At 42.3% G+C, this 18166-nt stretch overlaps 1 protein-coding gene across 2 annotated transcripts in view; it reads left to right on the forward strand.

The window, feature by feature from the left end:
• The window catches only part of LOC126482363 (histone-lysine N-methyltransferase 2D), a 182378-nt gene extending 164955 nt beyond the window's left edge, over window positions 1-17423 (forward strand). For both annotated transcript variants that reach the window (XM_050106446.1, XM_050106447.1), the window contains 2 exons: window positions 9746-9859; window positions 15933-17423. In XM_050106446.1, the coding sequence (XP_049962403.1) occupies window positions 9746-9859; window positions 15933-16134 (316 nt within the window). In that variant the 3' untranslated portion in view covers window positions 16135-17423. The remainder of the gene's footprint in view (window positions 1-9745; window positions 9860-15932) is intronic.
• Window positions 17424-18166: the final 743 nt, after the last annotated feature.

Below are 18166 nucleotides of genomic sequence, written 5' to 3' on the forward strand. Positions count from 1 at the left end.
TTACAGCAAGAAAGGAAAATCATGAAATATAAGCACCTGGACTGACTGACCTACACTGAGGCTAAGAGGAAATTTCAGCATCTCCATCCTGCGGCTATGACCACCTCTTAACGCCACCACTACGAGAACAGTTGTAGCCCTATCAGCTCCACAAATTCCAATTGGCTCTCAGAGCCGGAAGATTACATCTGCCCCCTTGATGGTGGGGGGCACTTCCCTCCCTGTTGCTCCCATACCACATACCTTGGGAGCACTGCCCCCCAACCATCGGGGATGTCTGTCCCCACTTCTCAGCCGGAGAAGCGAGTTCACAATCATCCTCAATCCCTGAGACTGAATCAGTGAAGCCCTCCCAGCAAGAAAAACCCAAGGAGCAGTGAGAGAAACCCAAAAAGAAGACACCCAAGACCAAGGGAATTGCGGTGGCACCCACACCACCGCTATGTACAAGCTCTGTGTTTGAGGATGGGGTGGAGATTTTAGCGTCTGCTGAGGACCTAGATCTCGCCGGACCCTCAGACACAATGGATATAGATTGCTCAGGAAAAAAGTCAGTGGCAGCAGGTGACCCTGAGACGTAAAGTGCCTCATTGAATATTCCATGCCTTCCCAGCCTCACGATCTTATTATCCTCTAGTGGAATTGCGGCGGTTTTTTCCACCACCTGGCTGAGCTACAGCAATTGTTAATCTTTACACCTGCGTTCTGTGTTGCCCTCCAGGAAACCTGTTTCCCGGCATTGCGGACCCCTGCTCTTCGCGGCTACAGGGGATATTACAAGAACTGTAGTGAATATAATGAAGTGTGAGATGGAGTTTGCGTCTGTATCCTGAACTCTGTATGTAGTGAGCCTCTGCCCCTTCAAACCCCTCTTGAAGCTGTGATTGTCAGGATATGGATGACACAGGAAATAACTGTCTGCAATGTATATGTTCCTTCAGATTGTGCAGTACCCCTGGACATATTGGCTCACTGATTGCTCAACTCCATAAAACTTTCCTACTTTTGGGAGATTTTAATGCTCATAACCCCTTGTGGGGTGGCACCGTGCTTACTGGCCGAGGCAGAGATGTCGAAACTTTACTGTCTCAGTTCGCCCTCTGACTCTTAAATACTGGGGCCGGCACACATTTCAGTGTGGCTCATGGTAGTTACTCGGCCATTGATTTATCATTTTGCAGCCCAGGACTTCTCCCTCTATCCACTGGAGAGCACCTGACGACCTGTGTGGTAGTGACCACTTTCCCATCTTCCCGTCACTCCTCCGGCGTTATACCCGCAGGCGCCTACCCAGATGGGCTTTCAACAAAGCAGACTGGGAAGCCTTCACCTCTGCTGCCACCATTGAATCTCCCTCACATGGCGCCATCAATGTTGTGGTTGAGCAGGTAACTATGACGATTGTTTCTGCGGCGAAAAATGCGATCCCTTGTTCTTTTGGGTGCCCCTGGTGAAAGTTGGTGCCTTGGTGGTTGCGGGAAGTCGCTGAGGCAATTAAAGAGTGTCGGCGAGCTCTACAGTGACATAAGTGGCATCCTTCCCTAGAGCACCTAATAGCCTTTAAACGGCTCCGTGCCCGAGTTCGCCAGCTTATCAAAAGTTGTAAACAGGAGTGTTGGGAGAGGTGGAGAGGTATGTCTCGACCATTGGGTGCCATAGGTCACGTTACCGAGTCTGGATGAAGATCAGCTGTGTTTTTGGGTTCCAGACCCCAACAGGTGTCCCTGGCATTACCATCGATGGCATGTTATCTACCAATGCAAACACAATTGCCAAGCACTTTGCTGAGCACTGCGCTCGAGTATCTGCATTGGAGAATTACACCCCAGCTTTTTGCATTCCCAAATGGCAGATGGGAGGGAAAGTCCTCTAGTTCACTACACGCCTCAGTGAACTGTATAACACCCCATTCACAGAATGGGAGCTCCTCAGTGCCTTGCTCATTGCCCTGACCCAGCTCCGGGGTCAGATCGGATCTGCAGTCAGATGCTTAAAACATTTCTCATCTGAAAACAAGCGACATCTCCTCATCGTTCTTCAACCGGATCTGGTGCAATGGTGTCTTTCCATTGCAGTGGCAGGAGAGCACCATCATACCGTTGCTAGAACCTAATAAAAACCTGCTTGATGTGGATAGCTTTTGGCCCATCAGCCTCACCAACATTCTTTGTAAGCTGCTGGAACGTTTGGTGTGTTGATGGTTGGGTTGGGTCCTGGAGTCACATGGCCTACTGGCTTCATACCAGGGTGGTTTCCGCTAGGGTCACTCTACCACTGATAATCTTGTGTCCCTCGAGATGCCATCCAGGCAACCATTTCCAGACTCCAACATCTTGTTGCCATATTTTTTGATTTATGAAAAGCGTATGACATGACCTGGTGACATCATATCCTTGCCACATTATACGAGTGGGGTCTCCAAGGCCCGCTCCCAATTTTTACCCAAAATTTCCTGTCACTCCGTACTTTCGATGTCCAAGGTGGTGCCTCCCATAGTTGCCCCCATATCCAGGAGTATGGGGACCCGCAGGGCTCTGTATCGAGTGTATCTGTATTTTTAGTGGCCATTAACGGTCTAACACCAGCTGTAGGGCCGTCCATCTCACCTTTTCTGTATGCAGACAGCTTCAGCATATCGTACTGCTCCACCAGTACTGGTGTTGCTGAGCGGCACCTACAGGGAGCCATCATGGCTCTAGCCCATAGTTTCCAGTTTTCGGCTGCAAAGACGTGTTTTATGCACTTCTGTCGGTGTCGTACGGTTCATCCGGAACCAGAACTTTACCTTAATGACGATCCACTCACTGTAGTGGAGACGTATCGATTCTTAGGACTGGTTTTCGACACTCAATTGACTTGGCTTCCTCACCTTTGTCAGCTTAAGCGTAAGTGCTGGCAGCATCTAAATGCCCTCTGCTGCCTGAGTGACACCAACTGGGGTGCAGATCTCTCTACGCTGCTGCCAGCTCTACAGAGCCCTTGTTCAATCCCGCCTTGACTATGGGAGTCTGCTTTATGGTTTGGCAGCACCATCAGCATTGCATTTACTCGACTCAATGCACCACTGTGGCTTTGACTAGCCACAGAGCTTTTAGGACGAGTCTGGTGACCAGTACCCTGGTGGAGGCTGAGGTCCCTCCATTGAAGTTTAGGCGTGCGCAACTGCTCACCAGTTACATAGCACACATTCGTAATTCTTCTGCACACCTGAATCACCGTCTTCTTTTCCCACCCACAGCGGTTCATCTCCCGCATCAGCAGCCCAGGTCAGTGCTTACAATTGCAGTTTGCATCCGATCCCTTCTATCTGAATTGGAGTCCTTGCCTTTAGCACCTATACTTGAGGGTCCATTCATGTACACCCAGGCTGCAGCTTTGCCTGGACCTATGACATGGCCCTAAGGACTCAGTTAAACCCACGGCTCTCCGTTGCCACTTCCTGTCGATTCTTGACAAGTATCGAGGCCATGAAGTGGTTTACACTGATGGTTCAATGGCTGATGGTCACGTCGGCTTTGCATATGTCCAAGGAGGACATATTGAACAGCATTCCTTTCCCGATGGCTGCAGTGTTTTTACTGCAGAGTGGGCTATGTCTCGTGCTCTTGAGCACATCCGTTCATGCCCTGGGTAGTTGTTCTCCTGTGTTCTGAGTCCTTGAGTAGCCTACAAGCTATTGACCAGTGCTGCCCTCATCATCCTTTGGTAGTGACCATCCAGGAATCCATCTATGCCCCGGAACAGTCCGATCATTCAGTGGTGTTTGTCTGGACCCCAGGTCACGTGGGAATCCCAGGCAATGGACTTGGCAACAGGCTGGCCAAACAGGCTACGTGGAAACCAGTTTGGCTTCTCTGAACCTGACCTGCATTATTCTGTCTTACACAGCAGGGTTTTTCGGCTTTGGGAGACAGAATGGCATAACAGTACGCACAACAAACTGTGTGTCATTAAGGAGACTACAAATGTGTGGAAGTACTCCATGTGGGCCTCTCGCAGGGAATCAGTTGTCCTCTGTCGGCTCCTCATTGGCCATACGTGGCTAAGGCATGGTTACCTCCTCCGTTGCGAGGACCCACCTTGGTGTTGCTGTGGGTTACAAATGACGGTCGTCCATCTCTTGCTGGATTTCCCACTTTTACCTGCTCTGCGGCGGACTTTTAACTTTCCCAGCACCCTACCTTCGGTGTTGGGCAACAAAGCCTCAACAGCAGCTTTAGTTTTACATTTTATTCTTAAGGGTGGGTTTTATCATTTGATCTAAGTTTTTGCACGTGTCCTTTGTCCCTCTGTCTCCTCCACCCTAGTGCTTTTAGGGTGTAGGTTTTCATGTGTTGCAGAGTGGCTGGCTTCTCCTTTTTATTCCCATGGCCGGCCGGCCACTGTAATCTGCTTTCCTGTTTTTCTCTCTTCTAACTGTTGCTTGTGTGTCTCTCTTGCTTTCTTGTCTTCTTTTGTTCCTTTTAGTGTTTGTTTTCTTTCCTTCGTTCTTGTGGTTTTTTCTTTCTTTCCGTTTTATGTTGTACGTTTCATTTGTTTTATTCTCCCCCTTGTGGCATTGCTTTATTCGGAAGACAAGACCAATGGCCAAGCAGTTTGGTCCCTTCACCCCTCTTTTACACCATCCAACCAGGATGGATGGAGAGTTGTCTAATCTAAAAAACCCTTGTTTTCATCCCACACATAGTGGTCTACCTGAGTGGCAGCCTCTGATGTGTAGTGCACACCTGATGCTTTTAGTGGGACCCTTCATTTCTCAGCCCTATAGTGCAAGTGCAGGAAGTTGCAGCCTTGCTTGTCACATGACCTTCAAAGTCTCTGGTTCAGTCCCTCCAGTCTACTCAGAAACAAAAGGCCATGATCGGTTCTGGTGACAATTCTGTAGGTTGTGAGCTTTGTTGAAATATCATGCACAGGGCTAGTATTCTGAACCTACTCTGCCAGTCACTGGAATGACCCAACTACGATCTAGGAGCCCAGATGACGGGCACCATTTGTTCTAACGTGTACCACACTGTGCGACAGTCTAGAGAAGGAACTACAGTGCAGTCTTCTTCTGTGAAAAAGCTTTGAAAAAGACATTTAGTATTTCGGCCTTTAGTCTGTCATCCTCTGTTTCAGTACCATTTTGGTCACAGAGTGTCTGGACGTTTTGTTTTGATCCACCTACCGCTTTGACATAAGACCAAAAGGCAGTACCTCAAACTTATTGGGCAGGGGATCGGTACAAAAGCCTGAGTCCTCCCTGGTACCTGTCCATCCTATACAGGACACCTAGGTCCACCTCTGACACGCCACTCACTGTCAAGTGGACAAGTAATGACAGATGTGTTAGATCAGATGGTCAATTTTCGAATAACCGTGCTGGGAGGCAGCCAAACATCTAACACAAAGAGTATGAATCAACATGAAATTCACATAATGAGAGATAATAACTACTTGCGCGCGCACACACACACACACATATATATATATATATATATATATATATATATATATATATATAAAACCAAAGATGATGTGACTTACCAAACGAAAGCACTGGCAGGTTGAGAGACACACAAACATACACACAAAATTCAAGCTTTCGCAACCAACGGTTGCTTCATCAGGAAAGAGGGAAAGACGAAAGGATGTGGGTTTTAAGGGAGAGGGTAAGGAGTCATTCCAATCCCGGGAGCGGAAAGACTTACGTTAGGGGGAAAAAAAGGACAGGTATACACGCGTACGCGCGCGCTCGCGCGCCCACACACACACACACACACACACACACACACACACACACACACACACACACATCCATCCGCACATAGACAGACACAAGCAGACATTTGTAAAGGCAAAGAGTTTGGGCAGAGATGTCAGTCGAGGCGGATGACAGTTGACTGACATCTCTGCCCAACCTCTTTGCCTTTACAAATGTCTGCTTGTGTCTGTCTGTGTGTGGATGGATCTGTGTGTGTGTGTGTGTGTGCAAGTGTATACCTATCCTTTTTTCCCCCTAAGGTAAGTCTTTCCGCTTCCGGGATTGGAATGACTCCTTACCCTCTCCCTTAAAACCCACATCCTTTCGTCTTTCCTGATGAAGCAACCATTGGTTGTGAAAGCTTGAATTTTGTGTGTATGTTTGTGTTTGTTTGTGTGTCTATCAACCTGCCAGCGCTTTCGTTTGCTAAGTCACATCATCTTTGTTTTTATATATATAAATAAAATAGAAAGAAACATTCCACATGGGAAAAATATATTAAAAAACAAAGATTCCATGACTTACCAAACGGGAAAGTGCTGGTAGATAGGCACAATAAAAAAAAATACACGAACACTCACGCAAAATTTCAAGCTTTCGCACCCAACGGTTGCTTCGTCAGGAAAGAGGGAAGGAGAGGGAAAGATGAAAGGATGTGAGTTTTAAGGGATTGGGATGACTCCTTACCCTCTCCCTTAAAACCCAGAGGGAAGGAGAGGGAAAGATGAAAGGATGTGAGTTTTAAGGGATTGGGATGACTCCTTACCCTCTCCCTTAAAACCCAGATCCTTTCATCTTTCCCTCTCCTTCCCTCTTTCCTGACGAAGCAACCGTTGGTTGCAAAAGCTTGAAATTTTGTATGTGTGTTTGTGTGTTGTTTCATTGTGCCTATCTACCAGCGCTTTCCCCGTATCTACCAGCGCTTTCCCCGTTTGGTAAGTTATATATCCCTCGAGCTGGCACGCCGTTTTCCATAACACGAGCGGGCACGCGGCGCACTTCTTTGTACACCTGAAAAGAATTATTTGAATAAGTTTCCTTATGTTAACGCTGCTTATTGAATCACTAATTATCTCGTAGACAACTCCCTCAATGTGGGACTATGTTGCTAGTTCGTAACTGGGATCCTTTTTTTTTTAACTGATTGTAAATTTTTTCTTGCCTAGCTTGCTTTGTATTTTATATTACTGCTGCTCACTTGGACATACGACAAGACAGTGTATTGTTGTTACCTGAAGCAGTACTGAAGGAATAGGCATAGGTTTGCAATTGTGAAACATAAATGGAACCACACAAAATCGTTTTATTTTTGGTTTTGCGCACTTTATACACAAGTGCGCCCACTCGAGGGTTAATAGATGTCACTATTAAGTTACACTGACTTCATTAATTTACCTCAAATTTTATGTGGTTGCTTATCACACAGTCCATCCCCTAAATCTTGATGATTAGCAGGATGGAAGAAATTACTGCCTCTTCTTAAGATTGCAGGCAAAAGTCATGCTTGTGAATGAATATCGGCATAATAAATAAAAATATTCTTGTGTCTATGATAACTCTTAGTATATATTATTTTCTTGCATTTTTATCACACATAGCATTTACTACACACATAGCATTTACCACACACATTGTTGTTGCATGAGTAAAAATTACACGTCCTTTTTGTGTGAGATCTAAAACATTAGTACTCTCAGGCGAAAATTAAACAAAAGTTGTTAAAAAATTGAATATTTTCTGGATATTTCTCTTCTGTTATAAAGATAATTTTAAAAACTTATTTTTGCCATCTTCTGTGGCAATGTACTTATTACTAGTGAGGAAAAGAAAACATTCATATAAATTAATAACAAGAGAAAAAGAAAAGAAAAAAGCTTAATATTGGGAGCTAGTTATTAAGGTATTACACAGATTCTGTACTTCCTGCAGAAAATACAGGATCCACAGGAAAGGATAGTATTTGAGGTACCTCTGGTACTGGTATCACAGGCACATGACTCTTGAGAGCTCTTCCAACACACCAACTCGCAGCAGCTGCCAATCGTTTGACAGTAGGCAGGGTGATTCCACCTGTGTATGAATGTCATTCAATTCATCCTGTGTTCGAGAACAGCATTCGCGGTGGGGCTGAATTTTGGCTGGTGCAATGTATTACAGGGCAGTGAACAAATAACTTTAAATTAAGCCCAGACTTTTGTCACCTCAGTGTACACCATATAGCTTGGATGCAAAATTAAGGAAAAAAAGTGATAGTTAACAATTAGATGCATAAGATGATTTGCTGCACCTGTTTAAGAATCTTCGGAGAAAAAAGTGATCGTATTTACAAAGAAAAATGAGCATCACAATAAAGGTGTCACAAACCATTTGCCCATTTTCGAAATTGCGATATCATGTCCATTAGTATTCAGTGGTTGCTATTATTTGCTCATTAATTTGGGATGTTTGTAGAATGAATATGAATGTTTATCTGATTTTCTCATGAAATTAATAACTGCTATTCAGTTACAAGTATTAGGGGTACAACAGAATATGGGCATGTTAAAAAGGACAATAACTTGTTCAGGTTTTAAACAGTCTTGCTCTGCAAGGTGGGCACACACACACACACACACACACACACACACACACACACAAAGCACTAAATAACTTTCTTGAAAGATTAATAAGTTAGCTTCCAATTCTGTGTGGCTGTCTGATGTTCAGCAACACTTCTTTTGGCAGGCTGTGATACATCCTCTTACTCTCAGTTACTATCTGAACAAATGAGTGGACTTTAATATGAGGTGTGTCCACCCTTTGCCTTTGTCGTGGCTTGAACTCTGCTGATGACACTGTCAGTAAGGTGTCTGTGGAGGAATGGCAGCCCATTCTTCCTCAGGAGTCAACACCAGTGAAGGTAGTGATGATGTATGCTGAGGTCTTTAGTGAAATTAGCATTCTGACTCATCACAAGGGTTTTTACTTAGGTTCAGGTTGGGAGGCTGAGCAGTCCAGTCCATTTCTGGAATGTTATTGTCAATTAACCATAACCTCATAGATGCTGTTGTATGACATGGTGCTTTGTCTAATGATATAGAGTCGTCTTCAAACTGTTCCTCTTCTATATACAGAACACATGCTGTAAAATGTGGTTATATCCTTCTGCGTTTTAGTATTTTCCAAAGCGGAATAAGGTGATGTAACTCCATCTTCTCCGTAATTCACTGGTGGCACTACACATAATGGCAGGAAGTGTTCTCCAGACATTCATCAATCCTAAATTCTTTCATGGGATTGCCACAGGATATAGTGTACTTCATCATTCCAAGTCACTCATTTCCATCATTCACCACCCAGTGGCTTCGCTCTTTACATAAATTCAAGTGCCACTTAGCAAGGATTACAGAAATGTGTGTCTTATGGGGACCTTCATGACCATTGTAACCCATTCTTTTTAGCCCCCTAAGCACAATCCTTGTGCTAGCTGGAGTACTGGTAGCATTTTGGAACTAATGAGTGATACCTGAGTTGATGCAAGTTTTCTATAACCACCTTCTGCAATACTTGAAAGTCTCTGTCCCTTTGTACATGAGGTCTACCTGGTGTTAATTTAGCTGTGATTGTTCCTTTGTGTTTCCACTTCGCAACCTCAGTTGACTGGGCAGCTTTACAAATATTGAAATAGATTTGTTATTCAGGTGGCATCCAATTAGGAATACACATTCAACGTCACTGAGCTCTCCGGACCATTCCATTCTGCTGTCAAGTCTTCTCAACAGGCATCACAATACTCCCTGTCTCCTGTTATACTATTGGGTCTACCTGTTGTGACACCTAGTGCTCAATTATGCATTACATAGGGTTGTGCAGATACATTTAATCAGATAAAGTATATATTCCACCCTGAATATTCCATTGGTTTGATTAGAATATTTAAAATTTGAAGTTGATTTATTAATTTTTTTACTGTTATTTATTATTTTTGTGTTACTGAAGTTACGTCTTTCAATATTACAGGGTTTCTAGAGGTACAAGTACTACTGAAGATAAAGAATACAAATCTTCCTATACAACAAAAGTTACTGGGCCTAACAGGAGTTTGCCAAAAGGACCAAATGATGATCTTCTCTTGTAAGTGTATTGTATAAGAATTGCATTACTTAACGTATATTTGACAGGCACATTGACAATACAGAAAACATTGCTAAGCTTCCATACAAATCCTTCTCCAGATCTAATAGAATAAACATACACCTTTATGGGTACATTGTCTCAGCTAACTACATTTTACAGTCACTGCAGCCCAAATGGAATGATGAATTGTATTGGATGGATTGACTGCGGGGTTGCCTTGGGTGGATCGGTAGAGGGAAAAAGAAAGGTGGGAAATAAAAGGGAGGGTTGAATGGAAGAGTGGCTAACAACTGGGGTGAAAAGAAAGCATGCATAGAGGATATGCTTGGGTCTTCCACAGGGACAAATGTGGCATAAGGATGAACCAGGATATCTCGTAGACACACACTGGGTAAGGGGGGGAATCACTCATTTTTGGGCACAGTGACAAGTAATCGAAGTTTTGGATAAGGATATATGTAATTTGTTCTAGGCTGAAGTGATATTGGGTGATTTTGGTGTTCTACTTAACATTTGGTTCCTGGTGATGGTCACGGGATTAGGAGCATGTGTGGATATGGTATGGGTATTCTTTTTGCAGGCTAGGTTTGGAGGGTAATTCCTGTCTGTGGAAGCCTTAGAAAGTTCATAAGCATGCTGGAAAGAGATCACTGTAGATGTCCCAGCCATGGGTGGATAGACTTTTGGAAGAGACTTTTTAGTGCAGATCTGATAGCCACTATCAAAACAGAGATACTGTTGATGGTTACTGAACTTTATATGTGCAGAGGTTTTTACAGAGCTATGGGATAAGTTGCTTGCTGGCGTGAGGAGATCCAGAGGAAGCAGATCTACTCAGTGGCTGATCAAGATTCTCAATACAACATACTGTAATTCAGTTGCCATTTCAAGACCCATTCCATCAGGGTCCTTTTCTCCCTATCCCATTCCTCTCCACTTTCTGGACTACACTGATGGGAATAATCTCCACAGCACATCCTTTGAACCATCTAGCCTCAATCTCTGCTATTTCATATCTAACCCTCATCCTGACCCTTGTCCCCATGCCACCCGCTTCAGTCATACTACACCCATGGCTTTCTCTCTGCAGTTTCCATTTTCCTCTGTTCTGTCACCCCCTTTCAGTCCACTCATCCACATCATTTCTCACCACACTCAACTCCTCACTGCCTGTGCCAGAGCAAGCTCACCATTGCTACACTTCTATGCTGTGCACTTTCTGCCTCTCTCTCATAGCTGTCAGCCACACTTACCTCCAACTCTTATCTTGCACTCCCAGCCACCTTTTTCCCATCACCCAGTCCTCCCAATGCATCTCCTCACCCTAATCAAGTAACAGTGTTGGTAGAATGTAATTGGCTGGGACAGTGTATCCATGCAAGTGTTCACTCACGCGTGTGCGTGGGCTCGCAGTCACGTGTGTGTGTTGGCTCACAGTGGCACGTGGGAGTGGGCTCGTGGTCTCGCAAGTGTGTGTGTGTGTGTGTGTGTGTGTGTGTGTGTGTGTGTGTGTGTGCGCGCGCGTGCGCGCGCGTTATTAGATTCTGCAGTGGAAGTACAATTAAGTATTTGATGACAATTTTAATGTTTATTTACTCTCTATTAACTTTGATATTAATAGAAAATGAAAAGCTTTTGAAGGAAAATAAAAGATAAATGCAGGTTAGTCTTAATTGACTCATATGAGCTTAATGGTTTTGGTAAACCTAGTTCACTTGCAGTACTTCTGAGACATGAATATCAAAGAAAAAAAAAACTGAGCATCCAGTTCTTATTACTACGGTTTAGACCTATTCCTCACTATAAAATGACATTTGTCTATGATGATTTGTATAGATCTTGAATAACTATGCTGTTGCAAGAACCAAGAGTTGACGAGTTAAAATAAGTGCTCCTGTACTTGATATTGTGAGTAGTCTTCCATTGGTAAAGATTAGTTTGTTGTTTTGTTGTGGTCTTCAGTCCTGAGACTGGTTTGATGCAGCTCTCCATGCTACTCTATCCTGTGCAAGCTTTTTCATCTCCCAGTACCTACTGCAACCTACATCCTTCTGAATCTGCTTAGTGTATTCATCTCTTGGTCTCCCTCTACGATTTTTACCCTCCACGCTGCCCTCCAATACTAAATTGGTGATCCCTTGATGCCTCAGAACATGTCCTACCAACCGATCCCTTCTTCTGGTCAAGTTGTGCCACAAACTTCTCTTCTCCCCAATCCTATTCAATACTTCCTCATTAGTTATGTGATCTACCCATCTAATCTTCAGCATTCTTCTGTAGCACCACATTTCGAAAGCTTCTATTCTCTTCTTGTCCAAACTATTTATCGTCCATGTTTCACTTCCATACATGGCTACACTCCATACGAATACTTTCAGAAATGACTTCCTGACACTTAAATCAATACTGGATGTTAACAAATTTCTCTTCTTCAGAAACGCTTTCCTTGCCATTGCCAGCCTACATTTTATATCCTCTCTACTTCGACCATCATCAGTTATTTTGCTCCCCAAATAGCAAAACTCTTTTACTACTTTAAGTGTCTCATTTCCTAATCTAATTCCCTCAGCATCACCCAACTTAATTAGACTACATTCCATTATCCTTGTTTTGCTTTTGTTGATGTTCATCTTATATCCTCCTTTCAAGACACTGTCCATTCCATTCAACTGCTCTTGCAAGTCCTTTGCTGTCTCTGACAGAATTACAATGTCATCGGCGAACCTCAAAGTTTTTATTTCTTCTCCATGAATTTTAATACCTACTCCGAATTTTTCTTTTGTTTCCTTTACTGCTTGCTCAATATACAGATTGAACAACATCGGGGAGAGGCTACAACCCTGTCTTACTCGCTTCCCAACCACTGCTTCCCTTTCATGTCCCTCGACTCTTATAACTGCCATCTGGTTTCTGTACAAATTGTAAATAGCCTTTCGCTCCCTGTATTTTACCCCTGCCACCTTTAGAATTTGAAAGAGAGTATTCCAGTCAACATTGTCAAAAGCTTTCTCTAAGTCTACAAATGCTAGAAACGTAGGTTTGCCTTTCCTTAATCTTTCTTCTCAGATAAGTCGTAAGGTCAGTATTGCCTCACGTGTTCCAGTGTTTCTACGGAATCCAAACTGATCTTCCCCGAGGTTGGCTTCTACTAGTTTTTCCATTCGTCTGTAAAGAATTCGTGTTAGTATTTTGCAGCTGTGACTTATTAAGCTGATAGCTAGGTAATTTTCACATCTGTCAGCACCTGCTTTCTTTGGGATTGGAATTATTATATTCTTCTTGAAGTCTGAGGGTATTTCGCCTGTTTCATACATCTTGCTCACCAGATGGTAGAGTTTTGTCAGGACTGGCTCTCCCACGGCCGTCAATAGTTCCAATGGAATATTGTCTACTCCGGGGGCCTTGTTTCGACTCAGGTTTTTCAGTGCTCTGTCAAACTCTTCACGCAGTATCATATCTCCCATTTCATCTTCATCTACATCCTCTTCCATTTCCATAATATTGTCCTCAAGTACATCGCCCTTGTATAGACCCTCTATATACTCCTTCCACCTTTCTGCTTTCCCTTCTTTGCTTAGAACTGGGTTTCCATCTGAACTCTTGATATTCATACAAGTTGTTCTCTTATCTCCAAAGGTCTCTTTAATTTTCCTGTAGGCGGTATCTATCTTATCCCTAGTGAGATAGGCCTCTACATCCTTACATTTGTCCTCTAGCCATCCCTGCTTAGCCATTTTGCACTTCCTGTCAATCTCATTTTTGAGACGTTTGTATTCCTTTTTGCCTGTTTCACTTACTGCATTTTTATATTTTCTCCTTTCATCAGTTAAATTCAATATTTCTTCTGTTACCCAAGGATTTCTACTAGCCCTCATCTTTTTACCTACTTGATCGTCTGCTGCTTTCACTACTTCATCCCTCAAAGCTACCCATTCTTCTTCTACTGTATTTATTTCCCCCATTCCTGTCAATTGCTCCCTTATGCTCTCCCTGAATCTCTGTACAACCTCTGGTTCTTTTAGTTTATCCAGGTCCCATCTCCTTAAATTCCCACCTTTTTGCAGTTTCTTCAGTTTTAATCTACAGGTCATAACCAATAGATTGTGGTCAGAGTCCACATCTGCCCCTGGAAATGTCTCACAATTTAAAACCTGGTTCCTAAATCTCTGTCTTACCATTATATAATCTATCTGAAACCTTTTAGTATCTCCAGGGTTCTTCCATGTATACAACCTTCTTTCATGATTCTTAAACCAAGTGTTAGTTATGATTATGTTGTACTCTGAGCAAAATTTGACCAGGCGGCTTCCTCTTTCATTTCTGTCCCCCAATCCATATTCACCTACTATGTTTCCTTCTCTCCCTTTTCCTACACTCGAATTCCAGTCACCCATGACTATTAAATTTTCATCTCCCTTCACAATCTGAATAATTTCTTTTATTTCATCATACATTTCTTCAATTTCTTCGTCATCTGCAGAGCTATAAACTTGTACTACTGTAGTAGGCGTGGGCTTCGTATCTATCTTGGCCACAATAATGCGTTCACTATGCTGTTTGTAGTAGCTTACCCGCATTCCTATTTTCCTATTCATTATTAAACCTACTCCTGCATTACCCCTATTTGATTTTGTGTTTATAACCCTGTAATCACCTGACCAGAAGTCTTGTTCCTCCTGCCACCGAACTTCACTAATTCCCACTATATCTAACTTCAACCTATCCATTTCCCTTTTTAAATTTTCTAACCTACCTGCCCGATTAAGGGATCTGACATTCCACGCTCCGATCCGTAGAACGCCAGTTTTCTTTCTCCTGATAACGACATCCTCTTGAGTAGTCCCCGCCCGGAGATCCGAATGGGGGACTATTTTACCTCCGGAATATTTTAACCAAGAGTACGCCATCATCATGTAATCATACAGTAAAGCTGCATGCCCTCGGGAAAATTTACGGCTGTAGTTTCCCCTTGCTTTCAGCCGTTTGCAGTACCAGCACAGCAAGGCCGTTTTGGTTAGTGTTACAAGGCCAGATCAGTCAATCATCCAGACTGTTGCCCTTGCAACTACTGAAAAGGCTGCTGCCCCTCTTCAGGAACCACACGTTTGTATGGCCTCTCAACAGATACCCCTCCATTGTGGTTGCACCTACGGTACGGCTATCTGTATCGCTGCGGTACGCAAGCCTCCCCACCAACGGCAAGGTCCATGGTTCATGGGGGGGAAGATTAGTTTATTCCTCTTTAATTAGATGTATTTTATTGAACATTTATTGAAACTGTCTAGATCTTCAGTAAACTGAAAAACTTCTAAACTGAAAGAGAAATTGCAAGTAACTCATTCAGTCTCAAAATTTGAAATAATTTGTTCCATCGTATTGACCTTTTTCTTGTTGATCAAGTACTTCAGTCCAAGTTAAAATGGGTAAAGTGGTGAGAAATAATTATGTATCATAGTTAATATACTTCCACTGCTTACAGTACTATGTAAGCCACTGAGAAAGCATTTCTCTCTCTCTCTCTCTCTCTCTCTCTCCCTCTTTCTTTCTTTCTTTCTTTCTCTCTTGGTTTGAACATTGTAAGAATGAACTATATAATTACAGTTGATGTTACTCCTGCCCTTTTCTCTCACTGGGAAACTATTCAAATAATTTCCACTTTGTTCTACTACATATGATCAATATTAATTGCATAAGGAAAGTTTTGTCAAATAAGATAATGGAGAGAAAAAAGCTGTATTTTCAGGATATTATATTTTGGTTTTAATTCCCTATTAAACTCTCAGTCAATACAGAGAAAATATTAAGTTAATGTGATCATGGTCACTTTCTAACACATTGAATCAAAATTTAAACAGTCTTCACAAAAAATAACAATGTAATCATAGAAATTAATGACATGCAGCTACTTGTAATAATTTCTTTTATTGGTGTTTTAGAGATCTGTAGTCTAGAAAATTTTCTGAAGCACTGAAATAATTATCTCTTAAAATATACTTCTTGAGCAAAAGGAATGAAGTATGGTTTATTGTCAAATGAAATGACTGATTAATCAATCATCTCCTTTTTCTAGAACTGATTACATGACATGGAATGGTCCCAATCCAGATATGGTAAAGGGTCCGGATCGTTCACTACTCTCAGAACGAAGTTACATTGCAAGGGGCCCAGATCCTTCATTACGTAAGGGTCCTATATTTGGTCTGGCAAAGGGTAGCTTGTACTCTTGCCGTCGAGCTGCGCAGACTGAGTCTGGGGAGTCTCGTGGAAAATAGCGGCCGCTGTTATGTGGGCTGCTGTAGAACTAACCAGCTAAGTTGTATTTGTCTCATTCTCACAGCAGTGCCATGCTGAGACGGAAATGAACCTGCAGGTGACACCTTTCAAACATGTATTGGTTGGATCTATAGTGTGTAAGAAACAATTATCGTATTTTTCTGTAGATTGCAGTGATTTAACCAGTAGCCTTGTCACCTGATACTAACAAAACATAGTTGTTTCTATGTAGTGATTGTTGGTCACCCATCACTGTGCAAATTTGTTTTCCTGGTAAACTGGTGTGGACTTGTTACTCCACAGAGCTATGTGTGTGCTGTAAGTGGTATTAATGTTGAAGTGTGTGCAGTATGGGCTGAAATGTGTTTGTCATACTTGTATTATTAGTTTTAGGTGAGCCTGTGTGTAGGAGCTACAGCAACTTAAAAGGTAACAACATATCTTCTGTGGCTGGTACTGTCTTATTTTATTGTAATATTTAGGACTATCTAAAGAAAAATGTTCCACAAAGTGTGTGTACTAAACAACACATATAGTTACTGTAAGCTTCTATCATTGGAATTATTCTTCAGTTTGATTGTGTGTTTTGCAAGAAAATACAGCTCTCTCACATTTTTCCTGTAAGAGATATGGGGACTCTTTACCTTCTTCAAGCAAACCTGAACACAGACATTTGCCATTGATCCATTTTAATTCTGTCGAATAAGATGGTGTAGTGGTAAGACATTGGACTTGTATTCAGGAAGAAGGTGTTTCAAACCCCTATCTGGCCCTAAATTTAGGTCTTCCATGGGTAAGTCCGTAAGACAGCTGCCTCAACAATTCCTTTAAAAAGGAAAAGACCAATTCCCTTTCCGATCCCAGCATGTCTGTGTCTCTATTGAACTTGTTGCTGATGGGACATTAAACTCTAATCTCCCATCCTTTTGAGTTTCATTCTAGGCAGCACTACAGGGCCTTTTAATGTGACTTTCAAAAATTAATTTCTAGAAATGTCAGTATTTGAGGCTGTGGAGGATTTTTAATGTCACATGATGTGTGACATCTGTGTACATAGACTTTGCACATAATAATTCCTTCAACCTTAAGATCTTTTTACCTCCCAGCCTTAATCTAATTTCGGCATTTAATTTTTACCTGTGTGATTTGTGTGATTTATGAACCGTTGAGGGTCTCTGCATTGTGGTAAGACTGCATTAGCTATTCGTTGAAATAGCCAGCTTGAATTGTGCTGCCAGAACTTTTTTTATGTTTCCCATAAATTTGATAGAGAGAGAGGTGGGGGGGGGGGGGGGGGGGGGGCAAGGTTAAATTTTCTGATAATCTGATTATTCACCAGTATTATGGGCACTGTTTGCATGCACTGTGTATTGTCAGGTCAAGTCAAGACACTGATGGCAGTGATCTGGTTTCTGAATTGCTGTATTAGACTGGACAGTTCCTTGTTGTTTTTCAAGAGGGAACATCTGCACTACTGTTATGTTGCACATTTCTCTTCCCTTCTTTTTATTCTAAACAAGTACATTACAGATACAACAGTATACACTCAAATATTCATCATAGTCAATCACATGTTTCAGTTACTTATTATACTTAATACAGCTATAAGTATAACTGAATATCTCACAGTTTGGTTGGAAGTCATCATGATTCACATTACAAGAAGATACTGTTGGGCTTTGGCAAAATATTGTGTGGTTAATGGAACCAGTTACGTGGCTGGTCACTTGAAGTTTACCTTTATTGCACTCAGTTTGGGTAGTGCATCTGATATCAATATTATTCCCACTATTGCAATTTGCTAAGGTCAGCCTCAATTCGTAATTCTGAAAAATCATTTATCATAGTATATTATTGCTTTCTTTATAGAAATTTTACTGTCCTCCAATTTTGTGTTTGTTAGCCAGTTTAGCAACTAACTGTCAATTCTTTTGCCTGTCATTCCGCACGTACAAGGTCAGAGTATCTACTCTAGAGTCTTCATCTAACATTACAGTTATGGATAATTATGGTTCTCCCCAGACATTAGTT

Source organism: Schistocerca serialis, chromosome 5 (assembly GCF_023864345.2).
Source record: "Schistocerca serialis cubense isolate TAMUIC-IGC-003099 chromosome 5, iqSchSeri2.2, whole genome shotgun sequence".
In the NCBI taxonomy this organism is placed as follows: Eukaryota; Metazoa; Arthropoda; class Insecta; order Orthoptera; family Acrididae; genus Schistocerca; species Schistocerca serialis.